At 34.8% G+C, this 26,363-nt stretch overlaps 1 protein-coding gene across 1 annotated transcript in view; it reads right to left on the bottom strand.

Annotated features, from left to right (window-relative positions):
* LOC138321680 (ATP-dependent DNA/RNA helicase DHX36-like) overlaps positions 1 to 22,447 on the bottom strand; it is a 30,855-nt gene extending 8,408 nt beyond the window's left edge. The window contains exons 1-20 of the mRNA XM_069265539.1: positions 22,334 to 22,447; positions 20,618 to 20,722; positions 19,068 to 19,312; positions 18,422 to 18,549; positions 14,290 to 14,681; positions 13,821 to 13,954; positions 12,843 to 12,917; positions 10,958 to 11,053; positions 10,522 to 10,598; positions 8,832 to 8,906; positions 7,728 to 7,894; positions 7,385 to 7,466; positions 5,089 to 5,211; positions 4,590 to 4,695; positions 3,918 to 4,005; positions 3,518 to 3,638; positions 2,652 to 2,795; positions 2,167 to 2,284; positions 1,172 to 1,270; positions 624 to 797 (exon numbers count right to left, since the gene is read on the bottom strand). Of these exons, the coding sequence (XP_069121640.1) occupies positions 624 to 797; positions 1,172 to 1,270; positions 2,167 to 2,284; positions 2,652 to 2,795; positions 3,518 to 3,638; positions 3,918 to 4,005; positions 4,590 to 4,695; positions 5,089 to 5,211; positions 7,385 to 7,466; positions 7,728 to 7,894; positions 8,832 to 8,906; positions 10,522 to 10,598; positions 10,958 to 11,053; positions 12,843 to 12,917; positions 13,821 to 13,954; positions 14,290 to 14,681; positions 18,422 to 18,549; positions 19,068 to 19,312; positions 20,618 to 20,722; positions 22,334 to 22,385 (2,601 nt within the window). The 5' untranslated portion in view covers positions 22,386 to 22,447. The remainder of the gene's footprint in view (positions 1 to 623; positions 798 to 1,171; positions 1,271 to 2,166; positions 2,285 to 2,651; positions 2,796 to 3,517; positions 3,639 to 3,917; positions 4,006 to 4,589; positions 4,696 to 5,088; positions 5,212 to 7,384; positions 7,467 to 7,727; positions 7,895 to 8,831; positions 8,907 to 10,521; positions 10,599 to 10,957; positions 11,054 to 12,842; positions 12,918 to 13,820; positions 13,955 to 14,289; positions 14,682 to 18,421; positions 18,550 to 19,067; positions 19,313 to 20,617; positions 20,723 to 22,333) is intronic.
* Between the last annotated feature and the right edge of the window lie 3,916 nt (positions 22,448 to 26,363).

Below are 26,363 nucleotides of genomic sequence, written 5' to 3'. Positions count from 1 at the left end.
ATGCTAACATAAACCTCAGACAAACTCACTATCAATGCTAACATAAACCTCAGACAAACTCACAATCAATGCTAACATAAACCTCAGACAAACTCACAATCAATGCTAACATAAACCTCAGACAAACTCACTATCAATGCTAACATAAACCTCAGACAAACTCACAATCAATGCTAACATAAACCTCAGACAAACTCACTATCAATGCTTACATAAACCTCAGACAAACTCACAATCATGGCTAACATAAACCTCAGACAAACTCACTATCAAGACTTACATAAACCTCAGACAAACTCACTATCATGACTTACATAAACCTCAGACAAACTCACTATCAAGGTTTACATAAATCACAAACAAACTCACTATCATGACTTACATAAACCTCCGACAAACTCAATATCAAGACTTACATAAACCTCCGACAATCTTAATATCAATATCACAGCTTAGAGTTACCAGAAGTAAAATTAGGTACTTGAAGTTTTTTTTCCAAGAAATTGGGGCCAGGTCTGTTATAAATATAAACCTTTCAATTATTTCTACATTGTGGTTGAGACATAAAAAAAACTCAAAATAAGAAAACAAACAAGAAACCTGTGAAGTTTATGTGTACTGACCAAGGGCACCACAAATGCATTTTTAAAGCTGAGACTAGCAGCAATGGTACAGATGGGATCAAGACAGCCAAACATGGCACCAAATAGGATCATCTTGCCAGATTTAGGGTCGACAGGTAACCGGGCGAGGTGGTGGCCGAGGGGGAGCAGGTTTTCGTCTTCATCTATGGCTTTCTGTGGACAATAACAAGGTGAGGAGATAAACTATGGAACAAATAAAGTACACTTTTAGATTATTATCTGAGATTTCTAAAAAGATTATTGTTTTTCTGCTATTATCGATCCTTGATCTATCACAAAACATTCTCCATTTTTTCCCCTTTTATTCAGGTGTTTGATAGGCGTGTACTACAAATGTTATTGTTTAGCTTTCTCAAGTGGTATAGGAAAAAATAACACAATTTCTTCGCCCAAATAAATGAGAAATGTTTGACACATGGATATAAATTTTGGTCAATTAGCTTCATGGCCAGTGAATCTTAACGTAATGATCTCTATTTGCTATGCTTTTCTAGCAGTAGTAGGAGCTTAATTAAGTACATACATACCAAGTCTCGTAGTGTGGTCAGTGCAGAATGCACAGCCTGGGATGAAGGCTGTTGCATTGCCTTGTTAATAAATGGCTCTACCATTCCAAGTTTTAAAAGCTGCAATTAAAACAAAAATATTCTTTGTATTAGAGTATATAATATTCATGGTATTACTGTATCACTAAGTTCCAATCTGGCTTTAACATTCACACCATTGACAAGTTTTAAAAGCTAAAGAAACAAAAAAAGCATGCATTTCATCAACATCAGTTTTAAAAAATTTAACTAATTAATATACAAATCTCAAGGATGTATGACTGAAAAATTTTCACTGAATCAATACCCTTTAACTTTTTCAGTAAAATAGGTTTGTAATAGTTACTAACATTTCAATGACAATATGCGTGAAAATGAGTTGTCATGAATGATAAATGATAACAAGAATAATGCATAGTTATAAGTATCACCCGTACCGCATTGTTGAATTATTACATAACTATAATGGAATATTTAAAAACATCTGAAAGTAAAACAGAATGAAGGAAAAGTGAATAGCAGCATAATTATGTCATACAGCATACGAATCCCACAGCCTGAAATGAATCCTGCAACTATTAGGTGTGTTGAGGTGATAATGATGGCCTTCAGCTATATTCCATGACTATTTCGAATTAGACTTGAAACACTTTTTGAGAAAAAGAGCCAGAAAAGTAACACCATAGTATAGCCTTCACAACTTATGTCGCAGACGATACAATAAAAACTTAAATCAGATATAATATGGTAAATTATCATCATCATGTAATTGGTTGTGATTTCTGATGGGTTGGATACTAAAACTGATTAATTGGTAAAATTGGTTCTCTACAACTGCTACTATAAACCGCTTTATTTTCACACAAAAAAAACCCAGATTTTCACATCAATTTGCAAGTGAGTTCGGACGTGAATTCTAGTGACATCACTTGTAATTCCGAGTCATGTAATGTAATCTCAACACTAAAATATTTTACCTTTATTTGAAGACATAGTTCCTCCAGTGGAGTACGTAAAATCTCAGGTAGCTGGTAGTCGACTAAAGATTCTTGTTGTTGGCTGGTGTACAAATGGAAACACACTCCCTCCTGGACACTGTACGATCAATATCACAATCAAAAACATGTAACATAAGCACATTGATGATTTCTTGATGAAAACTTTAGCAAAGAATAGCCAAAATTGACAAAATTTCCACATTTTCATAATTTATGCATGTTTAGGATGGTAACCATAGCAGCTACAGCTACAATGATACAGAACCATCATACCTATTGTATCAAGGATGTACTCAATATTTGGAATTTAATCACTAAATAACTGGTTAAAAAGTTTGACATATTTTAGGGTCACAAAGAGCAGAAACCATACTTAGTCCTTTGAGTGTACATTTCTTCTCAATCAAATTAATCATGGTTTTCACACAAGTATTTAGTCTTGGTAATAAGATCGTTCTACTGACCGTCCAGCTCGGCCTCGTCTCTGTCGGGTGTTGGCCTTAGACACCCACTGGGATGTTAGTGTGGCTAGGTTAGACTCCGGCTCAAAATCCTTTATCTTGATCTTCCCAGCATCCACCACATAAACAACGTCGTCAATAGTGATACTGAAAAGAAGATCAGGACACAGTCGTTAATTACACAAATCTGAACAGATACAAGTCAGTGCTGTAAACATGGATCATGTACTATATAATTTATGGTTTCTAAAGTCATTATTATGCGTAACTAAAGAAACATTTTGTAATACTGGAGAAATATACCAATATAAAAATGTTAACAGCAGAAGAATACTTATAGCCAAAAATTAAAACATGTAAAACTTCACATCTTAATGTTTAATTCAAAATTCTTGCCTAACTTTAAAGTTGAAAGGTTTGAAATTATTAGTAAATTCCTAGTTGTAAAACTGTTCCATTAACTTTGAAAACATAAGGTTTGACTGTACAGTCACACCTGTCTAAAGACCACCCAAGGGACAAGGTGAAAATGGTCTCTGTAGCTAAGTGGTCTTTATACACTGGTAAAATTGTCTTATAAATACCATTTGGGACCAGATGAAAGTAGTTTTAATAAGCATGCAGACTTTATACAGAGGTGGGCCTTAAGGCAGGTTTGACTGTATATAACAGTGCAGATTTGTTAGAAATGACTATGTCCCCTCCTCAAATCCCAATATGGAGAGATGGAAGAGCAAACGATTTGGATTTTTTATCACATGTCTACTAGATGCTTTTTTTTGAGTTAGTGCACAAGTCGTCAGAAATATTAATACTCAAAACTTCTAAACCTTCGAGTATAACAGACACTAGACAGTGGTACTAGATACCTGGTCTCTGCTATGTTGGTAGCGATGATAATTTTCCTTACTCCCGGTGGCGGTCTATCAAAGACCTCTCTCTGATTAACTGTCGGCATAAGGGAGTGGAGCGGGATAATCCGGAAATTACCTGAAGAAAGGAGTAATGGTGACAGGATTTCTTACCATGACACATGATTTTATGAAAAGTACATTAGTACTTATTTTTTGCAGTCAATTCTACGTGTAAAATAAATATTTTACCAGGTTAGTCTAATCACCATAACGGCTATGTAAACAGAAAATACACTGTTGTGCAATTATATTTCAGTACATCAATTCTCTTTGGAAAGACACTTATAAGATAACATCTACAATAACTATGCTCACATTATTATAATTTAGTAAAACATCAACTTGTGCTACTTACGATTGTTGAAGGTTGTTGTACTGACTAAACTTTTGTTCAGATCTTTTATTTCTGTCATTCCAGGGACAAATACTAAAATGGCCCCATCCTGTAATATAAACACAATAATTTTTTTGTATATTGTCTTTTTATGCCCTTCCTAAAGTCATGTTATTGTTAAAGTTTTATAAGGAATGTCAAATCCAATATAGTGACCTTGCTATAATGAAGGCAGCTAAAACCATTCTTATGGGTTACATGCTAGATAATTATAGAATTCTGTCAAAAAGGGGCGTAATCCTGAAATTCAGTGAGGTATCTTGTTCCGATAGAGATTACATACATTTTTACTGTATAGGGAATATCACCAACAAGGTTTGAAGTATTGTTGAAATCCCACCAGTAATTTAGGAGGAGTAGTTTGTCAATCTTTGTGTCTATTGATGGACAAAATGATGTGAGTAAAGTACGATTTACCATCGTTTACTCCCACCTTACGGCAAATTGTGATTTCAACTTTTAACGTGAATGTTGTGACGTCACAATCTCCGGAAGGTGAAACTAATCAACGATAATTGTACTTTACCCACATCATTTTGGGATCTCAAAAACCCCCATATCCAGTATACACTTCGCCCGCTCCCAAAATAACTTTGTATGGAAGGGCATTATAAAGTTTATCTCTATACTTACACCATCCATTTCAAAACAGATGTGATGAATAATGTTGTGGATGAGATCAATATCAACTTCTTTTGTGTCCATATTTAGTAACGTCCTCTTTGTTGAAGATGAGTACCTGTAATATTTAATTTACATTACTTGTCATGAGCTACAAAAACTATTTCTTAATTTACATTACTTTTCATGCACTACAAAAACTATTTCTCAATTTACAACACCTGTCATGAGCTACAAAAACCATTTCTCAATTTACATCACTTGTCATCTTACTAATACTATTTCTCAATTTACATTACTTTTCATGCACTACAAAAACTATATCTCAATTCACATTACTTAATTTTTTAATTATTTAATTATCATGCTACTAATACTATTTCTACATCTATTGTATTGTAAAGCTAAGCTTTAAGCTAAGTTTCAAAAATTTTAAGAAATAAAAACATAAATGAGATTATTGACCTACAAAAGCAAAACAAGAAAACTGATTTTAAAACTTTAGCCTTACTTTGTCGTGTCCAGCGTTTTCACCCAGTTCGCCCTTTCATCTAATTCATACTGAGACTGCTGGGCCTGTTTCCTGTTGTAAAATCTAGGTTTCTTTCTCTGAGCTGATTCATCAAGCACATAACTGGAAAAGAATCTCACTCTTAGAGTACTACTAAATTAACATAAATAAACATGCAATCGCCACTTCTAATCTAATAAATTCCATCTGTCAAATGGAAAAAGCCAGAATTTGAAAAAAATATCATATACATGTATTATCATATGTAAAAGATCTTTAAATTAAATTTGAATTGGTTTATTGAATGTGAATTCATTATCAAATCCAGGTAAGAAAGAAAATGTCTCTTTTATAACTTGGTATAAAGGATTGGAGTATTCTGTCATCCTGATCACAAAATCTTAATATCTAGCAAATATCAGGTAACAAGAGTGCGTAATAAATGAAATCTATAGCCAAACCCGTCTGTAATGACCACCAGAGAGGAAAATAAAAATGTTCTATAAAGCCATGTAGTCTTTATACAAAAGTCAAAGAGAGTTGAAACAGACAATTAACTCAAGGTAATGGGTCTCAATAAGATATATCTAGCCATTCCAAGCAGTAACGCTTTTACCAGTCGAGGGTTAAAATTACATTTTGTGTAGAACATATCTGTCCTTCATACCAACCTACAAAAGAGCTCCATAACACTGACATGTATTCTGTTTCACTGTGAACTAAACATACCCTGTCATCTGTATGGCATCCTCTAACCAGAACTCCTTGACGGGGTATATGTAAAACCCTGGGGAACTGTGTACTAAACTTACCCGTCATTTGTATGGCGTCCCCTAACCAGAACTCCTTGACAGGGTATGTAAACCCAGGGAACTGAGAACTAAACATACCCTGTCATTTGTATGGCGTCCTCTAACCAGAACTCCTTGACAGGGTATGTAAACCCAGGGAACTGAGAACTAAACGTACCCTGTTATCTGTATGGCGTCCTCTAACCAGAACTCCTTGACGGGGTATGTAAACCCAGGGAAATGTGAACTAAATATACCCTGTCATTTGTATGGCGTCCTCTAACCAGAACTCCTTGACGGGGTATGTAAACCCAGGGAACTGAGAACTAAACATACCCTGTCATTTGTATGGCGTCCTCTAACCAGAACTCCTTGACTGGGTATGTAAACCCAGGGAACTGTGAACTAAATATACCCTGTCATTTGTATGGCGTCCTCTAACCAGAACTCCTTGATGGGGTATGTAAACCCAGGGAACTGAGAACTAAACATACCCTGTCATTTGTATGGCGTCCTCTAACCAGAAACTCCTTGACTGGGTATGTAAACCCAGGGAACTGTGAACTAAATATACCCTGTCATTTGTATGGCGTCCTCTAACCAGAACTCCTTGACGGGGTATGTAAACCCAAGGAACTGTGAACTAAACTTACCCTTTTATCTGTATGGCGTCCTCTAACCAGAACTCCTTGACTGAGTATGTAAACCCAGGGAACTGTGAACTAAACTTACCCTGTCATCTGTATGGCGTCCTCTAACCAGAACTCCTGAACTAAACCCAGGGAACTGAGAACTAAAATACCCTGTTATCTGTATGGCGTATGTAAAGAACCCTTGGGGGTAAAACCAGGGAACTGTGTAACTAAACTTACCCTGTCATTTGTATGGCGTCCCCTAACCAGAACTCCTTGACGGGGTATGTAAACCCAGGGAACTGAGAACTAAACATACCCTGTCATTTGTATGGCGTCCTCTAACCAGAACTCCTTGACTGGGTATGTAAACCCAGGGAACTGAGAACTAAACGTACCCTGTCATTTGTATGGCGTCCTCTAACCAGAACTCCTTGACGGGGTATGTAAAACCCAGGGAACTGAGAACTAAACATACCCTGTCATTTGTATGGCGTCCTCTAACCAGAACTCCTTGACTGGGTATGTAAACCCAAGGAACTGTGAAACTAAACATACCCTGTCATTTGTATGGCGTCCTCTAACCAGAACTCCTTGACGGGTATGTAAACCCAGGGAACTGTGAACTAAACATACCCTGTCATTTGTATGGCGTCCTCTAACCAGAACTCCTTGACGGGGTATGTAAACCCAGGGAACTGTGAACTAAACTTACCCTGTCATTTGTATGGCGTCCTCTAACCAGAACTCCTTGACGGGGTATGTAAACCCAGGGAACTGTGAACTAAACTTACCCTGTCATCTGTATGGCGTCCTCTAACCAGAACTCCTTGACGGGGTATGTAAACCCAGGGAACTGTGAACTAAACTTACCCTGTCATCTGTATGGCGTCCTCTAACCAGAACTCCTTGACGGGGTATGTAAACCCAGGGATGTGAAGCATAGGGCAGTCGTCTGGTAAAAGACAGTTAAACACCAGTCAAGGATGCATATCTTAAGAGATTTTTGTAAGTACTTATTAGCCAACTCAACAAACTGACTCCATTTTTTTTTTTTTTTTAAATTGATGACTAAAACTTTTGCATGGAACAGGGGCTTGGGCTTAATCAAGCTTTTCATCATCAGTAATGTGTATACAAGAACATTTGCTAGATTTTAATTTTTTTTTTAATTTTTCAAATTCAAGGATCTAGGAAATAAACATAATGAACTTACTGAAGTAACTTGAGAACTGTTCAGCATTCAAGGTCGCACTCATCAGAATGACCTTGAGATTTGGCCGTTTTGGAAGAAGGTCTTTGAGAATGATGAGTAGAAAGTCAGACAAAAGGTCTCTCTCGTGTATCTCGTCTACAACAATGTGACTGACTCGGTTCAGGCACCTGTTCAAATATAATTTATAAAATCGATGACACCTCATACGACAGAACTCTGCATTCTAAACAGGCTTATGGGTTTTAATTTCCAAATTAGACAGAGGCATTTCCGCAAGATTATTAATCAATCATTTAAATCAAATTCAAATTTAAAATCAATTCATAATACATGTCAGTGTTCAAGCTAGGATTTGAAAAGGGCAGGGCGTTGTGCAAAAAAAGGGCACTTTTATTAGGACTTAAAATTTTTAAGGCATCTTTTTTAACAAAATAATATTAGAATCAATTGTTTTTAAGGTATCTGCACATGATTTACGTTTTTGTTAGAATAACGATATATAACATGACTCAAAACTGCCTCTGCAGTGTAATTTACACACCCCCAATTTCAAAAGCAAATATTACACAAGTTTTGACAGTATATGATGTCAAAATGAGTCAGCACATCAATGATAACTTTAAGCAAATTAAGACTTTTGCTCTTCATAATTTTGAGATCAATATGATTTTTATAATTTCTGTGTCAGCCCTGTCTCGAGACTTTGGCATTAAGGTCACGATTCTGTGTGGACTTGAACAAATGACAAATTTAAAGGTGATCATATTTCTTGTAGATTATAACACATAGCTGTTTAATTGTTACAATGAAAAGAAAGAAAGATTATATCTTATATATGGAGTGTGTGAAGTGTCATTTTGATCATTTAAGAAATGAAGCCTATAGAAGAAAAAAATTGTCAGTATCTATTAATAGTAATTGTGACCTAGTTTCTGAAAAGACATAAACAAAGAAATTCTCACAATCTAGTAATGAGTATATCAAGCAAAGTACTATATAGTATTGACAGCTTATAGTGTAGGAATGGTGACATATGAACAGCTTTTGGAAATATAAAAACCAATGCTATGAAAGGATATATAAATAAATACAACTGTAACTTACGGATCTGACTCTAGGTATTTTAACAGTATGCCCGTGGTACAGAACAGTACCGATCCCTGATTCCTTGGTAACTTTCTGTAAATAAGGAAAATTACATGTATTTACTTAACAAACACAGTCAAAACCTGTGAAATCAATTTTAAAGGTAAGCAGTATTTCAATACATCCGAGTTCAAATCAAACGTGTTTTCCATTGCTTTATTGATTTATGGAAAAAGATAAACTCATAGCATCTTTCATTAATAGAAGAATGGCTGAAACAATTTGTTGTTTTTCTATTCATTTTGTTCAGATAATTGTTGATTTTCAATATTTAACAAGGACATAGTCATTCAGATCCCCGGCCAATGGAGATATCAAAGCTGAAGTAAGTTTGATTGTGGACACTTATGTGTATGAGAAAAAAAACAGGAAAAAGGAAGTTGAGCTAAAGAAAGATGGAGTATAATTCAAGTAGAGCAGGGCTGCAATTGTTGAATCAGGTATACAGCCTTGACATTTATATTAGACTATATACACAAAGATGGGTGGAGTTTTGCAAAGTAACATTTACCATTTACCATGATATTTTCAGCAATGTTTCCATGGTAACAGAAAAAGTGCAAAAAAAGAAAACCTAAAAATAGCAAAAGGTACTACTAGACCATAAAAAGAATGTGTCTATGAAGTTTCGTGGAAATATCTCTGCTGGTTTTAGAGTTATGCTCCGGAAATGAACCTGCTACAAAAATATGATATTTTCAGCAATGTTTCTATGGTTACAGAAAAAAGCACAAAAAGTGAAAACCTAAAAATAGCAAAAGGCACTACTAGACCATAAGAACAATGTGTCTATGAAGTTTCATGGAAATATCTCTGCTGGTTTTAGAGTTGTGCTCCTGAAACGATTCTTACACAAAAAATCTGCCATTTTCAGCAATGTTTCCATGGTTACAGAAAAAAGTACAAAAAGTGAAAACCTTAAAATAGCAAAAGGCACTACTAGACCATAAGACTAATGTGCCTATGGAGTTCTCTGTGCAAATATCTCTTCTGGTTTTAGAGTTATGCTCCGGAAACGAACCTGGTACAAAAATATAATATTTTCAGCAATATTTCCATGGTTACGGAAAAAATGCAAAAAATGAAAACCTAAAAATAGCAAAAGGCACTACTAGACCATAAGACCAATGTTTGTATGAAGTTTCGTGGAAATATCTCTACTGGTTTTAGAGTTATGCTCTGGAAACCATTCGTACGGACGGACGGACGGAACCCATTTGTATATCCCCCGCCAACTTCGTTGGGCGGGGGATAACAACGTGCACGTGTGCACAACAAGAATGATAACTATTTAAATGTATAACTTTATTATTTTGTAATTCATTTTATTACTTAATTCTCATATTTAATAAATTGAATCAATGAATTTAAAGCCCACCTTTTAGTCTATTAAAACAGTGAATCAATGAATTTTTAAAAGTTTAATCCCAACTTTCTAGGTCTATTAAACATTGAATCATTGAATTAATACTTTCTATTCGGATTATGAATCAATGAATTAAGTTTAAGCCAACCTTTCTAGTCAGATAGTGAATCAATGAATAAAGTTTAATTCCACCTTTCTATCCTGATAGTGAATCAATGAATTAAGTTTATAGCCCACCTTTCTATCATGAGAGTGAATAAATGAATTAAGTATATAGCCCACCTTTCTAGTCTGATAGAGTAGCCAATGTCTCCTCCATCTAAGCCCTGGCCTCGTTCATCAGCCACTCGTTCTGCTACCTGTTTTCAAACAGTAAACATCTTGAGAAAGTCTGACTCAATTTTGTTTTATTCTGTCTATTTTTGTAATTTGTTTATGTTCAAAATCATTATAAACAAATTGCATTTAATTTTTGTTTGTGTTATCTAAGATTAAGGAGATTCCATGGCCATCCTGTATTTGTATATTACTGAGTTATCTTCCCTTGCAGGTAGGTATCTATTGTGACACCATTATGTTTACAAGCATAATTTCATATACAGAGTAGATAACTCTAAGATGCAATAATGGAATTGAGAAATATACTTGGAAACATACAAAGTGATACTGATTGTCACTATAAGTACAATACACTTATTACACAATACAATACACTTACTGATATTGCACTGATCCTTCTTGGCTGTGTACAGATCACTTTACACTGGGACCCCTTCCCTCGGGATACACAGTCATCCAAAATAAACTGAGGCACCTAAAATTGAGGTCAGTAAGGCTGAGGAATAATAGCTCAAAAATTAAAAAAAAAAAAAAAGGGTCATATGGTATTTATAATAATTACTGTGACTCTGACTATTATTACGGAGATACGACATGGTATATTATGGAGACATTCTTTACCTGTGTACCTGAGATGATTATGAAGATACCTGGTATTTTTATCACTGTATTATGAACTACCTGGTATTATAATGGAGACATCTTATTACCTGTGTATCATGAGATTATTATGGAGATACCTGGTATATAATGGAGACATCTTATTACCTGTGTACCTGAGATTATTATAGAGATACCTGGTATTATAATGGAGACATCTTATTACCTGTGTACCTGTGATTACTATGAGATTGGTATATAATGGAGACTTTATTACGGTGTACCTGAGATTATTATGGAGATACCTGGTATTATAATGGAGACATCTTATTACCTGTGTACATGTGATATTATGGAGATACCTGGTATTATAATGGAGACATCTTATTACCTGTGTACATGTGATTATTATGGAGATACCTGGTATTATAATGGAGACATCTTATTACCTGTGTACCTGTGATTATTATGGAGATACCTGGTATTATAATGGAGACATCTTATTACCTGTGTACATGTGATTATTATGGAGATACCTGGTATATAATGGAGACATCTTATTACCTGTGTACATGTGATTATTATGGAGATACCTGGTATTATAATGGAGACATCTTATTACCTGTGTACCTGTGATTATTATAGAGATACCTGGTATTATAATGGAGACATCTTATTACCTGTATACATGTGATTATTATGGAGATACCTGGTATATAATGGAGACATCTTATTACCGGTGTACCTGAGATTATTATGGAGATACCTGGTATTATAATGGAGACATCTTATTACCTGTGTACCTGAGATTATTATGGAGATACCTGGTATTATAATGGAGACATCTTATTACCTGTGTACCTGAGATTATTATGGAGATACCTGGTATTTTAATGGAGACATCTTATTACCTGTGTACCTGAGATTATTATGGAGATACCTGGTATTATAATGGAGACATCTTATTACCTGTGTACCTGAGATTATTATGGAGATACCTGGTATCATAATGGAGACATCTTATTACCTGTGTACCTGAGATTATTATGGAGATACCTGGTATTATAATGGAGACATCTTATTACCTGTGTACCTGAGATTATTATGGAGATACCTGGATTATAATGGAGACATCTTATTACCTGTGTACCTGAGATTATTATGGAGATACCTGGTATTATAATGGAGACATCTTATTACCTGTGTACCTGAGATTATTATGGAGATACCTGGTATTATAATGGAGACATCTTATTACCTGTGTACCTGAGATTATTATGGAGATACCTGGTATTATAATGGAGACATCTTATTACCTGTGTACCTGAGATTATTATGGAGATACCTGGTATTATAATGGAGACATCTTATTACCTGTGTACCTGAGATTATTATGGAGATACCTGGTATTATAATGGAGACATCTTATTACCTGTGTACCTGAGATTATTATGGAGATACCTGGTATTATAATGGAGACATCTTATTACCTGTGTACCTGAGATTATTATGGAGATACCTGGTATTATAATGGAGACATCTTATTACCTGTGTACCTGAGATTATTATGGAGATACCTGGTATTATAATGGAGACATCTTATTACCTGTGTACCTGAGATTATTATGGAGATACCTGGTATTATAATGGAGACATCTTATTACCTGTGTAGTTTTACCACATCCAGTCTCCCCACTTATAACCAAACACTGGTGTGTTTCCAAGGCTTCAAGGATTGCCTGGATAGAGAAAAGAGTAACACAGTTACAACAAATTCATTCAATTTAGAAAAAGGACTTATATCTTAAACCCTTAATTTGCTTATAACCTACTGATTTTTCCTAATATGTAATAGATATTTGCTACTGTTAATGTCTGCATTAAGACGGACAAAATAGTTTGATTCATACCAGACTTACCTATATTTTGCTACATATATTCTGAATTTTAATTTGCTTTTACTCAAATAGTTTGAAGACTTCAAATTGAAGTGTAGATTTATGATAAAATTTATTGTTTTTCATTTGTATAAGATTTTGCTACTTTTGAAAGTAATGAGACACTACTAAATCATTATTTCCTTTGTTGGTTTTATTCTGATATGCCAGAAAAACCCACTGTAGTGAAATGTATGTGAAATGTTCAAACTCGCCTACTGTCCACCATTACACATATTGGTCGGATGTGTTGTATGCCGAACCCTGACCCTTGCCAGTGTAGTAAAAAAAATTTTGTCTAGAACTACTCAAATCGCTCTTATAGTAGTGTGTTTACCTTATTAGATGCATGTTCTTTTCTAAAAAATAATGTCATCAACTCACCATTGTATATGTATTTTATTTGTTATACGTGCATGACATTGAACCTGGTATGGGTACAGCGTCCATGTTGTACCTACTTACTCGTATTGATTAACGATTTTGAATTTCAACGGTATCAATCACAACACTTAACAATGTCGTGAAATTTGTCAACATTTCTTGTGTATATGTTTCATAAGGAATGTAGAGCAACATATTTATGTCATATTTTGCTTCGTGGTTATTTAACAGAATTAGCCTCACTGAATTATCCCTTTAAGTAGAAATATGTAACAGGATGTAACAATGGATGAATTGATATCTTAGAACTAGAAATCTTACCTCTCTTTTGTTATAGGAAGGAAGTTTTTTCCTAAAATCCATCATCTTGATAAAATGTCTGTTAGTTTTTCGTTCGTCTGCCTCTTTCATAAGAAATTTATCTAATACTGGATCACTGCCTAATCCAGTCAATCCTAAAGAATATATTCAATAAGAAAACAATAAAAAAGGTATATGCTATCTACATTATCAATTAAGAAAACAATAAAAAAGGTATATTGTGAAAAATGTAAGAAGTAAAAATAAAAAAATTTTGAGGGATTTTTTACTTGTTGCAAGCAAAACACACTCAATAATTATGCATTCTCAACTGTTATACTTTAATTAGCACAGACTTAAAATTGTAAACTCTTTAATTCTCCTCCTCTCTAGACTTCTTTATTTTCAGCATAACAATGAGGACAGGTATAAGAAAGGAACACCTGTATATATATTTTTCCTCTCTCAAACTAGACTGATTCATATTTACCCTGGTCCATTTCATCCTCAAAGATATAACTCCTAGCCTCCTTTTGGTTTTGCATGACCTCCACGTCCATAGGCAACTCGTCAAATTCATTATAATCCTCCTCCATTTCCTCACATAAATCCTCCTCATTTATCTCCCTTGATGAGTTACCTCCCATGGCTCCAGTCTCCATTTTGTCTGAATCTGTATCACTCCATGGATCATAAGAGGACACAGTCCGCTGTCCATCATTATCTAATTTCACTTTAGAATTTGAATATTTCTCTGAACTATGACTTCTGGCCCCTGATGACCTCTGGCTACCAGAGAATCCTGCTGCAGTGTTTGGGCGCTGAAAAGTCTGACGGTTTCTGCCCACATCATGAGATGTTGATGGCCGTCCAATTGGTTCACTTAATCAAAGTAGTAAAATTATACAAAGTAGGTCATAACTGCACACAATATTCCCTAAATATGTTTAAAGATGCTCCACCACCGAGAGAGCATAAACAATACTCATCATTTGAACGATTATTGGTGTTTAACCGTGTATATATATGTCTAACTTACACGAAATAAATATAAAATAATTTATTTTGCCTTTGGAGCAAGCTCAATCAGTACTTTCATACAGGACGTAGTGTCACAAAATTTTCCCATGCGAAATTAATTATTTTAATGTTTTGATCTTGAAGTAAAATAAGATGCTCAATCTTTTTCTATGGTGGTAATGGTGTAAAGTAAATAACTTTTGTAACTGAAGAAAAATAATAATTCGACTGCTCCTGTTTTTGATACCTTTTGTGAGCAGTGGAGCATCTTTAATGTAAAAAATCTGAAACTTGAATGGTTGATTTTAATTACACCATTGTACTGTAAAATTGAAATCCTAGCGATGTCCTGAATTTAAAGTGCTTGTAGCAGTCTCAGCACTTTGCTTATCAAACAATAGTATCCAAATCATATTCACTGATAATTTTCGAACATTTAAAAAATACCCGACAAGTTTAAATTTAAGAAATAGGTTTTGTTCATTTAGTCCTACAATTTAATTCTTAGATTCACTACAATTTTTTTTTCAAATGAAAATGTTTTTGGTAAGAAAATTAACCAGCTATACAATACTCATTCTTATTTTTCTTTCTAAATGTATTTTTATTCAGTAATCAGCAAATACAGATACATAATTAATAAATAATTCTTATTTCATTCTCTCATAATTTATGAATTACTATTTTGTATCAATACATCAATTTGTAAATATTTGTATAAATATTACAGTTTGGAATCTCACCCTTTCACTCATATAGTAGTTCTGAGTTCTGTCATTCAACAATACATTATTCTTTCATTCCATAGATTGTTTCTGTCAATTTCACCACACACTTCCATATTTTACATACAGCCTTCTTGAATTTCACAGAAAATCACACATTTTGGAATCTCACCCTTTCACTCATTAATAGCATTGAGTTCTGTCATTCAACAATCCATTATTCTTTCATTCCCTAGATTTTTTTTCTGTCAATTTCACCACACACTTCATTATTTTACATACAACCTTCTTATATTTAACAGAAAAAAAAGGAAAATAAAATAATTGACCAAATTTAAAGTGAACAGTCGGGTAAGGATTGCTAAAGTCGGTAAAAATGGTGTGAATGTATCCAGTATAATTTCTTATGAAATGGAAAAATAAAATCTCTCGTCAAAATCTGTCTGCGTACGAAGAAATTAATTTAAAGTATGGGAATTCTAAAACGTCCTCCCGGCTCACTATGTCCGTGTCACATTTCCACGCAGCCTCGCTTTCAATGCTTTCAACATTTCTTTACTTTAATGGTCAGAACTGGGAAACTAAGCAGAACTTGACTGTCGTATTAATATGTGAGAACTTTTGGAAGGCCAATGAACGCATTTAGACTGGTTTTCTTTGCCCGACTATTCACTTTAACTAGCTATTTAGATGTAATTTTAAGGCCTTTATTAAAACAATGATTACAGGGTTTTTAAAAATATTTGTACATGTTAGTAAATTATCTGCTTTAAGTTTCAGTTGTTTTTTTATCTCATTCACTACAGAATCTGCATTTTGTTCCTCATTTTCAAATTTCTTAAGATTCCTTGCTTTCCAAATTTGCCATTTGGTGTTGAATATTACAAGATTACACCATTTATTTATATGATCCGCATAATTGGAGATTCCGAAAATTCTTTCTTTTTCATATAGATTGATATAGTTTTGTTCATTAATATTGCTTGTTGCAATTGAATCGTTAATTAATTTTTCCATTTTGTTCCAAATTGATTTATTGAAAAAACAATTGCTAAAGAGGTGATATTGTGTTTCTTCTTTGTTCTTACATAGACCATTTGGTTTTTGCATTAATTTAAGTTTATACTCAGTCGTTAAAATTCTATGATAACTTCTCCATTGAAAATCCTTGATTTTTCTATCGATTATTTTATCATTTAAAGAGAGCCAGGTTGCATTCCAATTTTGAATAAATTTTTCATTCCATTTTTTGATGGATTTTATTTCATTACCTTTGTTAAAAATTATCAATTTAATACAATTATTAAAATGCTTGTTTAAAATCAGAAGACTGTTTTTATATTTAACTACTAGGTCATCTGAGATTTGGAGAAATTTATTATCATTTTCATTATTGTTTCGCAGTAAAGTTTTCCATTCTAAAGGAATTGCCCTTCTGACTTTTGCAAATTCTGATATCCAGTTATTTTTAGTTTTTAACTTTTCTAATAATTGTTCCTATGAAATGAAGTCGTTTTGCTCAAATCAGTCATATTTAATCAACCTTGATTCTTTTGTAGATAAACAGTTTCTTTTGCAACCTTATTTGTTTTACATCCCCACAGGAATTCAAATATTAACTGGTTCATTTTTTTCTGAAATTCTTCAGGTATGGTATTTTGTGCCAGTTCATATGTTAGTTGAGAACAAATAAGTGATTTGATGATTAGAGTTTTCCCTTCCAATGACAAATTTCTCATTTTCCATGTGTTAATTATGTTCTCCATTTTTTTTATCTTATTATCCCATATTTTTCGAGTGTCGATACCAAACCCATATAATATTCCTAAAACTTTTATGCTGTCACTTATCCATGATATATCGGTAAAGTTTGGAGGTCTTTGCTTCCAGCTTCCTATGTACATACCCTTTGTCTTTTTTTTTTGTTTATCCGTGCACCTTTCTCATATTTTTCTAATACCTTAAACAGAACTGGCACCGAGGTTTCGTTACCTAAAAACAACTGTGAATCATCTGCAAACATGCTGATTTTTGTCTGGATTTTTACATTATCTACTTCTGGAAGATTAATCCCTACAATGTTTTTGTCTTTTTTATGGAGCAAGCTAGAGCCTCTGCTTGGATTATGTATAAAATCGGAGCCAATGGGCAGCCTTGTTTAACAGAGCGTGATATGTTAAAGAAATTTGATAAGTGCCCATTTGTTAGAATACAGCTTTTTGAAAATTTGTATGTCATGTTAATGTATTCAATGAAAATTTTACCAAAGTTGAATTTCTTCAAACTACTCTATAGTCATTGCCATTCTACTCTGTTGAAGGCTTTTTGTTGATCTAAGAAAATTATGATTCCTCCTTTATGTTCTATATTTGAATATTCAATGATGTCTGACAGTAATCTAATGGACTCTTGTATATTTCTACCTTTAATGAAGCCTCTTTGGTCACCAAGAATAATATTTGGCAAAATAGGTTTAATTCTTTCTGCAATTACCTTGGCTATGATTTTATAGTCTGTGTTCAATAACGTAATCGGTCTCCAATTCCCGATATCTTCCCTTTCCCCTTGCTTGTACAACAATCTAATAATTCCTCGATACTGCGAAGAAGATAGTTCTTTTTTACTGAAAATGTCTTTGATGAGTAGAGTAAACTCATTTTTTATAATATGCCAATATAATTGATAAAATTCTGGGATAAAACCGTCACTACCCGGGGATTTATTAGTTTTTAACATTTTAATAACTTTATAGATCTCATTTTCTGTTGGAATTTTATCACAATTATCCTTTTCTGAATCTCCTCTAAAGTGATCCTCAATGAGACAGTCAACTTAACAGGTAAAATAACTGTATTTGCCACCCTTCCCAGTACCTACCTCAGATCCTGGTCCAGAGACGCCCCAGATCGTGACGGTTGAGACTTGACATTGTCGGCTGTATTGATATCATCCAGAAGATTTTGTATCTTATGTTTCATGTTGCCTTGAAGGTTTACCACTGGTGTCTAAAATAATCAGTCACAATATGGATTTAAAACAGGATTGTAAATCGCTGACTGATACAAAATGTCTATTGTGGCATTATGTCAGGTCTTAGGAAACATTTACATATATTTACACTTGCTAGGCTAACGTGCCCCATAGAATATATTCTTAGAGGAATTGCTCCATACAAGCATGGTTAACATAAAAACGGAATCCAATCCCTATGTGAAAAAAATTTGCATAGACAATGAAATTAAGATTTTTGAGAAATCTATCAAGGGTTATAAATTTGGCAAAGACACCCATAAGGTGTAAAGTCAGAACATCTCCTAAGGTGTTTTATTTTTGTGATATATACCAGTACACTATTTCTACATGTATTTCATTTATTTTTGCTATTTATTTATAAATATGGTTTCACGCATAAACATTCACAAGTCATTTTATTTCCCACTACAATAGTGATCTTACTTTCTGTTTCTAATATACTGTTAATAATGAAGATGAAAATTTTTATATACATGTATCTATTATATACCATTTCTTTTTCCCTTTTAGCAGCATTAGCTAAAGATTTCTGTCTATAAAACATGCCGATTTCTCTGCCAGATAAGCCAGGTGGGGGTCGACCTCTACCTCCCCTGCCTCTTCGTTCTTGTCCCCTGTGGCCTCCATCTCTGTCTTCTCCTTCCCACCTTCTTCCTCTATGTCCTCCTCGGTGATATCCTCCACCTCCTCTATGCCATCCTCCTCCTTCTCTTCCGTCATCATCACCTTCCTGACCTAAAGAATGGCAGAACAGACTGAAATTGTCACAGTGATATGGAGCAATTTTTTTACAAATACCTTCATATAAATGCTTTCTTGTACCACATGATATCCAATAACTTTTGCGCTAGACTAGTATCTCCATTGGTGATTGAACATAATTCTTTGTAAGCTTTCCACTGAAATGATGTTAGTGCGGGATATCATCGTTTAACATATTTCCATCACCAATAAAACAATAGTCCCGCACAAAGGTTAGTGTAAAGTGGTACGTGAATTAGTTCTAGTGTTATCAGAAGATGGTTTGTGGTGGGAACTGAGAAAACTAAACACAATTTCACACAGACTGGATAATTCTGGATGTGACATTTATACATAGATTTAAAAGGATTAGGTTTTCTGATAGCCAAACTGCAATTATTTCTCAGTTTTTGTCATAGCTTAAATGTATCATCAAATATCCAAAACTTGATAAATTGTGTCATGTCATAACAAAGTATATAAAATATTATATTTGTTGTGAGATCATTTGCTATACTAAATTAGTAATACTATATATGAACTATTTATAAATGTAGAAGGGTGCAGGGTTTAAAATAAATTTAAATAAATCTAATCGCTGCCTCTGCTCGGGATTAAACTCAGGACCTCTAGATTACTAGTCTGATGCTCAACTGATCGAGCTAAAGAGTTGTTCTCTTAAGCTTGATCGGTAAATGATTCACCAGATCGTACTATGTTGCTCTGCTATATACAAATTAATTCTATGTAAGCATATGGTGATTCCATCAGTCACATGCCAGTAAACTAAACTTTTATGCTGATATTTCTATTATAATTCTTTATAATTTCAGATATTTTTCTATTCATTATTATATATAGATATACATGTAATTAGAAATAAACTGTAATAAAGATGGAATGAAAGTTGTGTTATACTGTTATTGTTTATGTGATAAATGTTTAAGGTATTAGATGAATGTGATGAGGCATGTGTTCATGTAAGTGGTGTGGTGAGGGAGAGCCCCCCTGTGTGTGGTGAGGGAGAGAGACCCTGTGTGTGGTGAGGGAAAGCCCCCCCCCCCCCCCCCCCCGTGTGTGGTGAGGGAGAGCCCCCCCTGTGTGTGGCATACCTGTCAATCCTCCTGGACCCTCTGGGAATCTCCCGGTTTTGAATCGCTTTTTAATTAAATCCCCCCGCACACGAAAAATCCCCCATGATCTCCCAGGACAATTGTTTATATTTTTTATGTAAAACCTACATGGGACATTAAATGTAAAAAAAGAATGTGTCATGTTGATCAGTTGATATTTACTTACCCTCCCTACTATTATGTCCATATCTTCTTCCACGTCCCCGACCTCCATGGCCTTCTCTCCTCCATGGCTGTCGACCTTCACCTCCGTAACTCATTGTGGCTGTTACTGTAATATCAAATTTACAAAAAAAGTTCAATATATAACATGAACACTTAATGCTCTCTTTTTAAAATTTTGATTCATATCATGTATCATTCAAATAACAAGGCTGGTGTGCCCATGCATCCTGCCACCGTCACTTACATTTGTCTCAGCAAATTTCTACACAAAGCTTTCCCTTAGTCCTTGTATGTATTTGCGCATATTGCATTTTTGGAACTATCTGATAATTAATTATCCAGGAGACTGTAAAGTTTCTAACGCCATAGTAGGTGATCAAGTTTTATCAAAAATGTGGAAAATGGAATTCCACCCCCAGAAATGTAATGTTCTTTCGATTTCCAATACTAAACCTTCAATCAAATATAATTATTATCTTTATGGTCACTGTTTAAGGCAAAATATCTGGGCATAACAATCCAATATGACTTAAAATGGGACTCCCACATTGAAAGCAACATCACCTGCATAGCCAATAAGACCCTTGGCTTTATTAGACGAAATCTAAAAATAACTCAAAAAGATCAAAGAACAAGCATACAAATCTTTAGTACGTCCCACACTTGAATATACCTGTACAGTGTGGGACCCATACCAGAAGGGAGACTGTCTCAGACATATCAATAAGCTAGAAATGGTCCAATGCAGAGCTGCTCGATATGTCACTAACAGATTATTCCATAACACCCCAAGCGTTAGTGACATGCTTGAACACCTAGAGTGGCTTAGCTTAGCGTTTAGAAGAAAAAACACACAGCTAACTATGCTTTTCAAAATCACTAACGGCATGGTAGCTATTAAAAAAGACCAATACTTAACCTCACAGTTACGCCCTACCAGACACTCTCATACACTTGCATACCAAATTCCTTACTATAAAACTGATTCTTGCAAACACTCCTTCTTTCCCCACACTATCCAAGACTGGACCTCGCTTCCGCCAGCTCTTGTAATCTCAAAGTCGCTAGCTATATATATAGACTGCTTCAAAATTCATCTTTCATCTCTAATTTATTTATTTTATTATTTTCTTTTCATCTCTAATTTATTTATTTCATTATTTTCTTCTCTTCCTCTGTACATAGCCACAGCTTCAACTATATCGACATGATCTTCAATATGATGAAGTAGGTCGATCATTAGGTAGATGTAGATGAAAAGCCTTTCATGAGGGACTTCGTAAAGCGCTTTGACAGGTTACAATATGTTGTACATAAAATAAAAATTCAGTTTATATGTAATTTGAATTGATTGCTTTCATGGGATTACAATAGGAGTTTAACCAGTGTATTAAATGACAGAATATAAATGATTCAAACGTTATATGATTATGATTAACCGATAACAGCTGGTCATGATCAGATCTGCAGATCACAGGGCCATGTATAGTTTCTATATGGAAAAAATAGCCAAAAATACATATAAAATATTTTATATGTACTTCTGGCTATTTTTTCATATAGAAACTATGCATGGCCCTGTGTGCAGATACAGCTGATGACAGGTTGATGATGATGACCAAGATGTGAGAGGGGAACATAGCTACATATGTTATACTAATATAATAGTTTACTATATAATCAAGTACACTAAACAAAGCTGAAAAAGGCATCTTACCTGGCAATGATATTAGATTGAGGCGTCGACAGAGAGGTTGGAATACGTGCATGTTACAGGCATGGTACCGGTGTTTACTGCGAAGCGCCTCCCTGACCGAGATTGTAATTATAATTTACGATCCGGAGCCGCGAATACGTCCGGATCCTCGTGAAGAGAAAAATCATCATTTTTCTTTCATTATTTATCTTTTATACTATACGTTTATTTTAAAGATAAACACACTATGATCCAACAGTGAACTATACAACATTGTATTTTAGAATCACTGAAGGAACTCTAGCTTGGAACACTTCCTTCGCGCCATTTTTACGCTTAGGTTGGTTGAATGCAATCATGATAAAGGGATCTGAAAATAGTTACTTGTAACAATTTATATCAATATGGACCCACTAGAGTGCCCAAAGACCATTTTAGACGGATTGGGGGTCTTAATAAATCGGTAAAAAACAAATTCTACATGTAAAATAGGCCTAAGACCCTGCCATTAGTCCATTACCACAGGGATCTGAGACTTATTTACATATATAAATTTTATATCTATGGACCCTCCAGAGAACCCAAAGACCATTTTTAGGCGTTTTAGGGGTCCAGATAAAAATCGATTTACCGATTTCTGATCTAATAAGGTTAATATGGTTGGGTACTGTATCATTACCAATTGACATATATGTATGTATTAAAAAAAAAAAAAATTATGTTTATAAATATTTTTTTAGATTCCAACAACAGATGTTTTCCTCGGCTTCATGACAGACTGTGAGACACTTGATACAGCAGGTCCTGTCAGCTTCCATTTTAGGTATAAAACATGTTTTGCTTAATTTATTAACCTCACCATATTCTGTATTTGCATATTACAGAATTGATTGTGACGTCATGTCTTTGCAGTCGTAACCAATGTCATACTTTTCAAAGAAAACAATGTGAATTATACCCACAAAATAATGATGTCTCAAGGGGTACCTACCAGCATGGAAGCTAACTCTGTAATATGCAAAGACAGAATATGCAATGGGCAGTGTATTATTTGGTATCTATTACAATGGTTGTGCTGCCAGTCAGGAAATTAAAGATGTCCGTTGAAATTATTCTCTTATCTTTCATGTTTATTCATTATCTGTCTTCATATCATTTCAATGCTTCTTTAAGAAATAGGGCCACGGTGGCCAAGTGATTTACATATAGATGTCTCGACATATTACCACAAGCCCTCTACCTCTGGGTCGCGAGTTCGAATCCCATGTGGGGCAGTTGCCATGTACTGACTGCTGGCCAGACGTTTTTCTCCGGGTACTCCGGCTGTCCTCCACCAACAAACCTGGCATGTCCGTACATGACCCTGGCTGTTAAACATTAAACTAATAAAACCCATTCTTTAAGAAGTCATAGAGTTAAACACAGAAACAGTTTTGTGGAAAGGGTAACACAATCAGTTACTCTCACTGGCATGCCCGTATCTTTCACCATAACTAATGTAAATCATGTAATATCCAGGTGAGCAATACAGCTGCAGCTTTACATACACCAAAATTTATTTTTATTTTTATTTTACAGGAAACAAACTGGCTCAGGCAAACATCTGGAAAAGTTGAAAGACCTACAAAAGTTGAAGCTGTTTTAGCAAGTTATTGTATGAGAACTAGTGACAAGCTTGATACAAGTGCTTCAAACGCCATCAAAGGAAAAGACGAGACTTTTAGCATTCAACCTTTGACATATTAAAGACAATCATTATTGTTCCAGTTTTGCAACTTTAATATGTTTAATTTATGTATTCGAAAGAGATTCAAAGTAAATTGTTAATCAGTGATTTTCAAAACTTTAATACTCATCATTTCAATACCGACATAACTTCTTCACGTGAATTTCACGTGAAATTTTCCACATGAAATTCACGTGAAAAATTTTGCATGAAATTCACGTGAATTTCACGTGAAATTAACATGAAAATTTTCCACGTGTTTAATTCATGTGAAATTCATGTGAAGATTTTCACGTGAAATTCACTTTTTGCCCCGGTTCACGTGAAATTCACGTGAAATTCACGTGAAGAAATATTGCCTGTGTACACTTTAAGTTTTTCCTTAATTCCTAAATAACCACATCAACCCAATAGTTGGATAAGCCTGCTCGCTGAAGGCCACTCTAGAACATAGATAAAAAGTGTTGGGAATAAAAGTTGTAATTCTCAAATATTCCTGGCTATTAAATCTCGTCTTGTCGTTTCCCATAGTCGTCAAAAATTGCCTTCTAACGCACTCTAGAGTGATTGGTCGAGACACGGAGGGAGGGAGCTAGCAAGATGATATCATGTACTGCACGGACTTAATTAAATTAAAACAATGCCGTGGAGTTCAACAGAGGTGGAGAGTTGATAAGGTAGGGTGTTAGAAAGGTACGAGTTGTCCCTATTCCATGAATTAAAATGGCGACTTAATTTAGGACCTTATCTTTATTTCTTATTCCTACCTAGAACTTTCTTCTTCCGAACGTCTCCCTTGACATCACCTCACTTTTGGCCTTAAGCACTCGCCTTTGTGAGGTAGGTTCTTGGTTCTGTCACCTTGCCGAGACAAACCAGTGGTTTCCTTTCCTGCTTGGCGCTCAGGATAACGGGAATGGGAGGACTGGTTCGTCTATTATTAGTATAATGTGACTGAGTATGGTACGGCGTTAGAATTGTACCTGCTTCCCCTATTACATGATCGTAAAAGGCGTCTAAATTTAGGATATTTTCTATTTCTAATGCCTCCCTTGGCACCGCCTCACTTTTGGCCTTGACTTGAGCGTTCGCCCCTGTGAGGAAGGCTCTGGGTTCTGTCTCCTGGCCGAGACACACCAAAGTCTATAATAGTGGTAGTTTCTGCTCCTGGTCAGCGCTCAGCAAACAGGGAGTGGGACGACTGGTTTGCCCGGGCGTTGTCAGTATAATGTGACCGGGTGGTGTGTGTTGTTGGTGTCTTCGGCGGCATGCTTCAGTGATATAGCACTATAAAAAGGGCAACAATTCCACTATACAAGAAGACACAACACGAACATACCGCAGTCTCCCAAAACCTAGGTCGATTATGCTATCATTTTCAACAATTGGTAGCTTGAAATTTATGCATTACTGCATGTGAATCTTGATATGATATGCTTAAAATGTTTACATTCTAGGATGTCATAGGTTGGGTGGCAGGATAGATTAGGTTACATTCAGTCATGGTATCGTCTGTTTACTAAACATATTTTCATCTTCTGAGTTTGTTTGAGCATGTTTATTTTAAGTTATTAAGTTTGTTTATAAGATAATCTCAAGCAACACCTATACTGCAAGCAATTAGGATTTTTGAATTGCGCTTGGTGCCCTATTGCATGACCGCAAAAGGCGTCTAAATCCGGGATCTTCATCTCAAAGATTCATAAATACTGGCCATGTATTCCACATTGAGTGTACAGTGCGAGAGTGCTGATTTACAGGATCTTGAATTCTTCTTAAGAACGAAACTTTGTATAATGTATGATGTTTGTTTGGTAAGAGACAGAAAACCACAAAAAAAAAAAAAAAAAAAAAAAAAAAAAAATCTGTTGATTTCCTATTGATTTGAGTCCAGAGCAAAACTCCATAGTTTAACGCAAGTCTAAAAATTCTTCAGCAAAAATAAAGAAAATCTGGCAATGTCTATTATGTTTCACCCTAACTTTTGGCTGGCTTATTTTGTACTAGTGAATACCTTGCTTCATTACAAACAATTTATGACAGAACTATAAATAATTCATATTTGCATTTCAGTTGATTTAATCAAGTTTTTTTTATTCACATGCATAATTGTTTGTTGTGCATTGCTTCATTGCATCTTTTATGCAGGCACTCTCGACCAATCAGCGTTCCCCGACTTTACATCACGGAGAGTTATTTTTGTTATGACTTTTGGTAACCTACCGCCGAGGATACTTCTACAACGTGGGAAAGTCGATGAATCTCAGAGCCCGCTTATTGGTTGAGAGACTAATTGGGTGATCGGGTGGTGTAGTTTCCGTAAGT

The sequence above is a fragment of the Argopecten irradians genome, chromosome 1 (assembly GCF_041381155.1).
Source record: "Argopecten irradians isolate NY chromosome 1, Ai_NY, whole genome shotgun sequence".
NCBI lineage: Eukaryota > Metazoa > Mollusca > Bivalvia > Pectinida > Pectinidae > Argopecten > Argopecten irradians.
The sequence above is the reverse complement of the archived record's forward strand: the minus strand, read 5'-3'. Positions and strand labels throughout refer to the sequence as shown.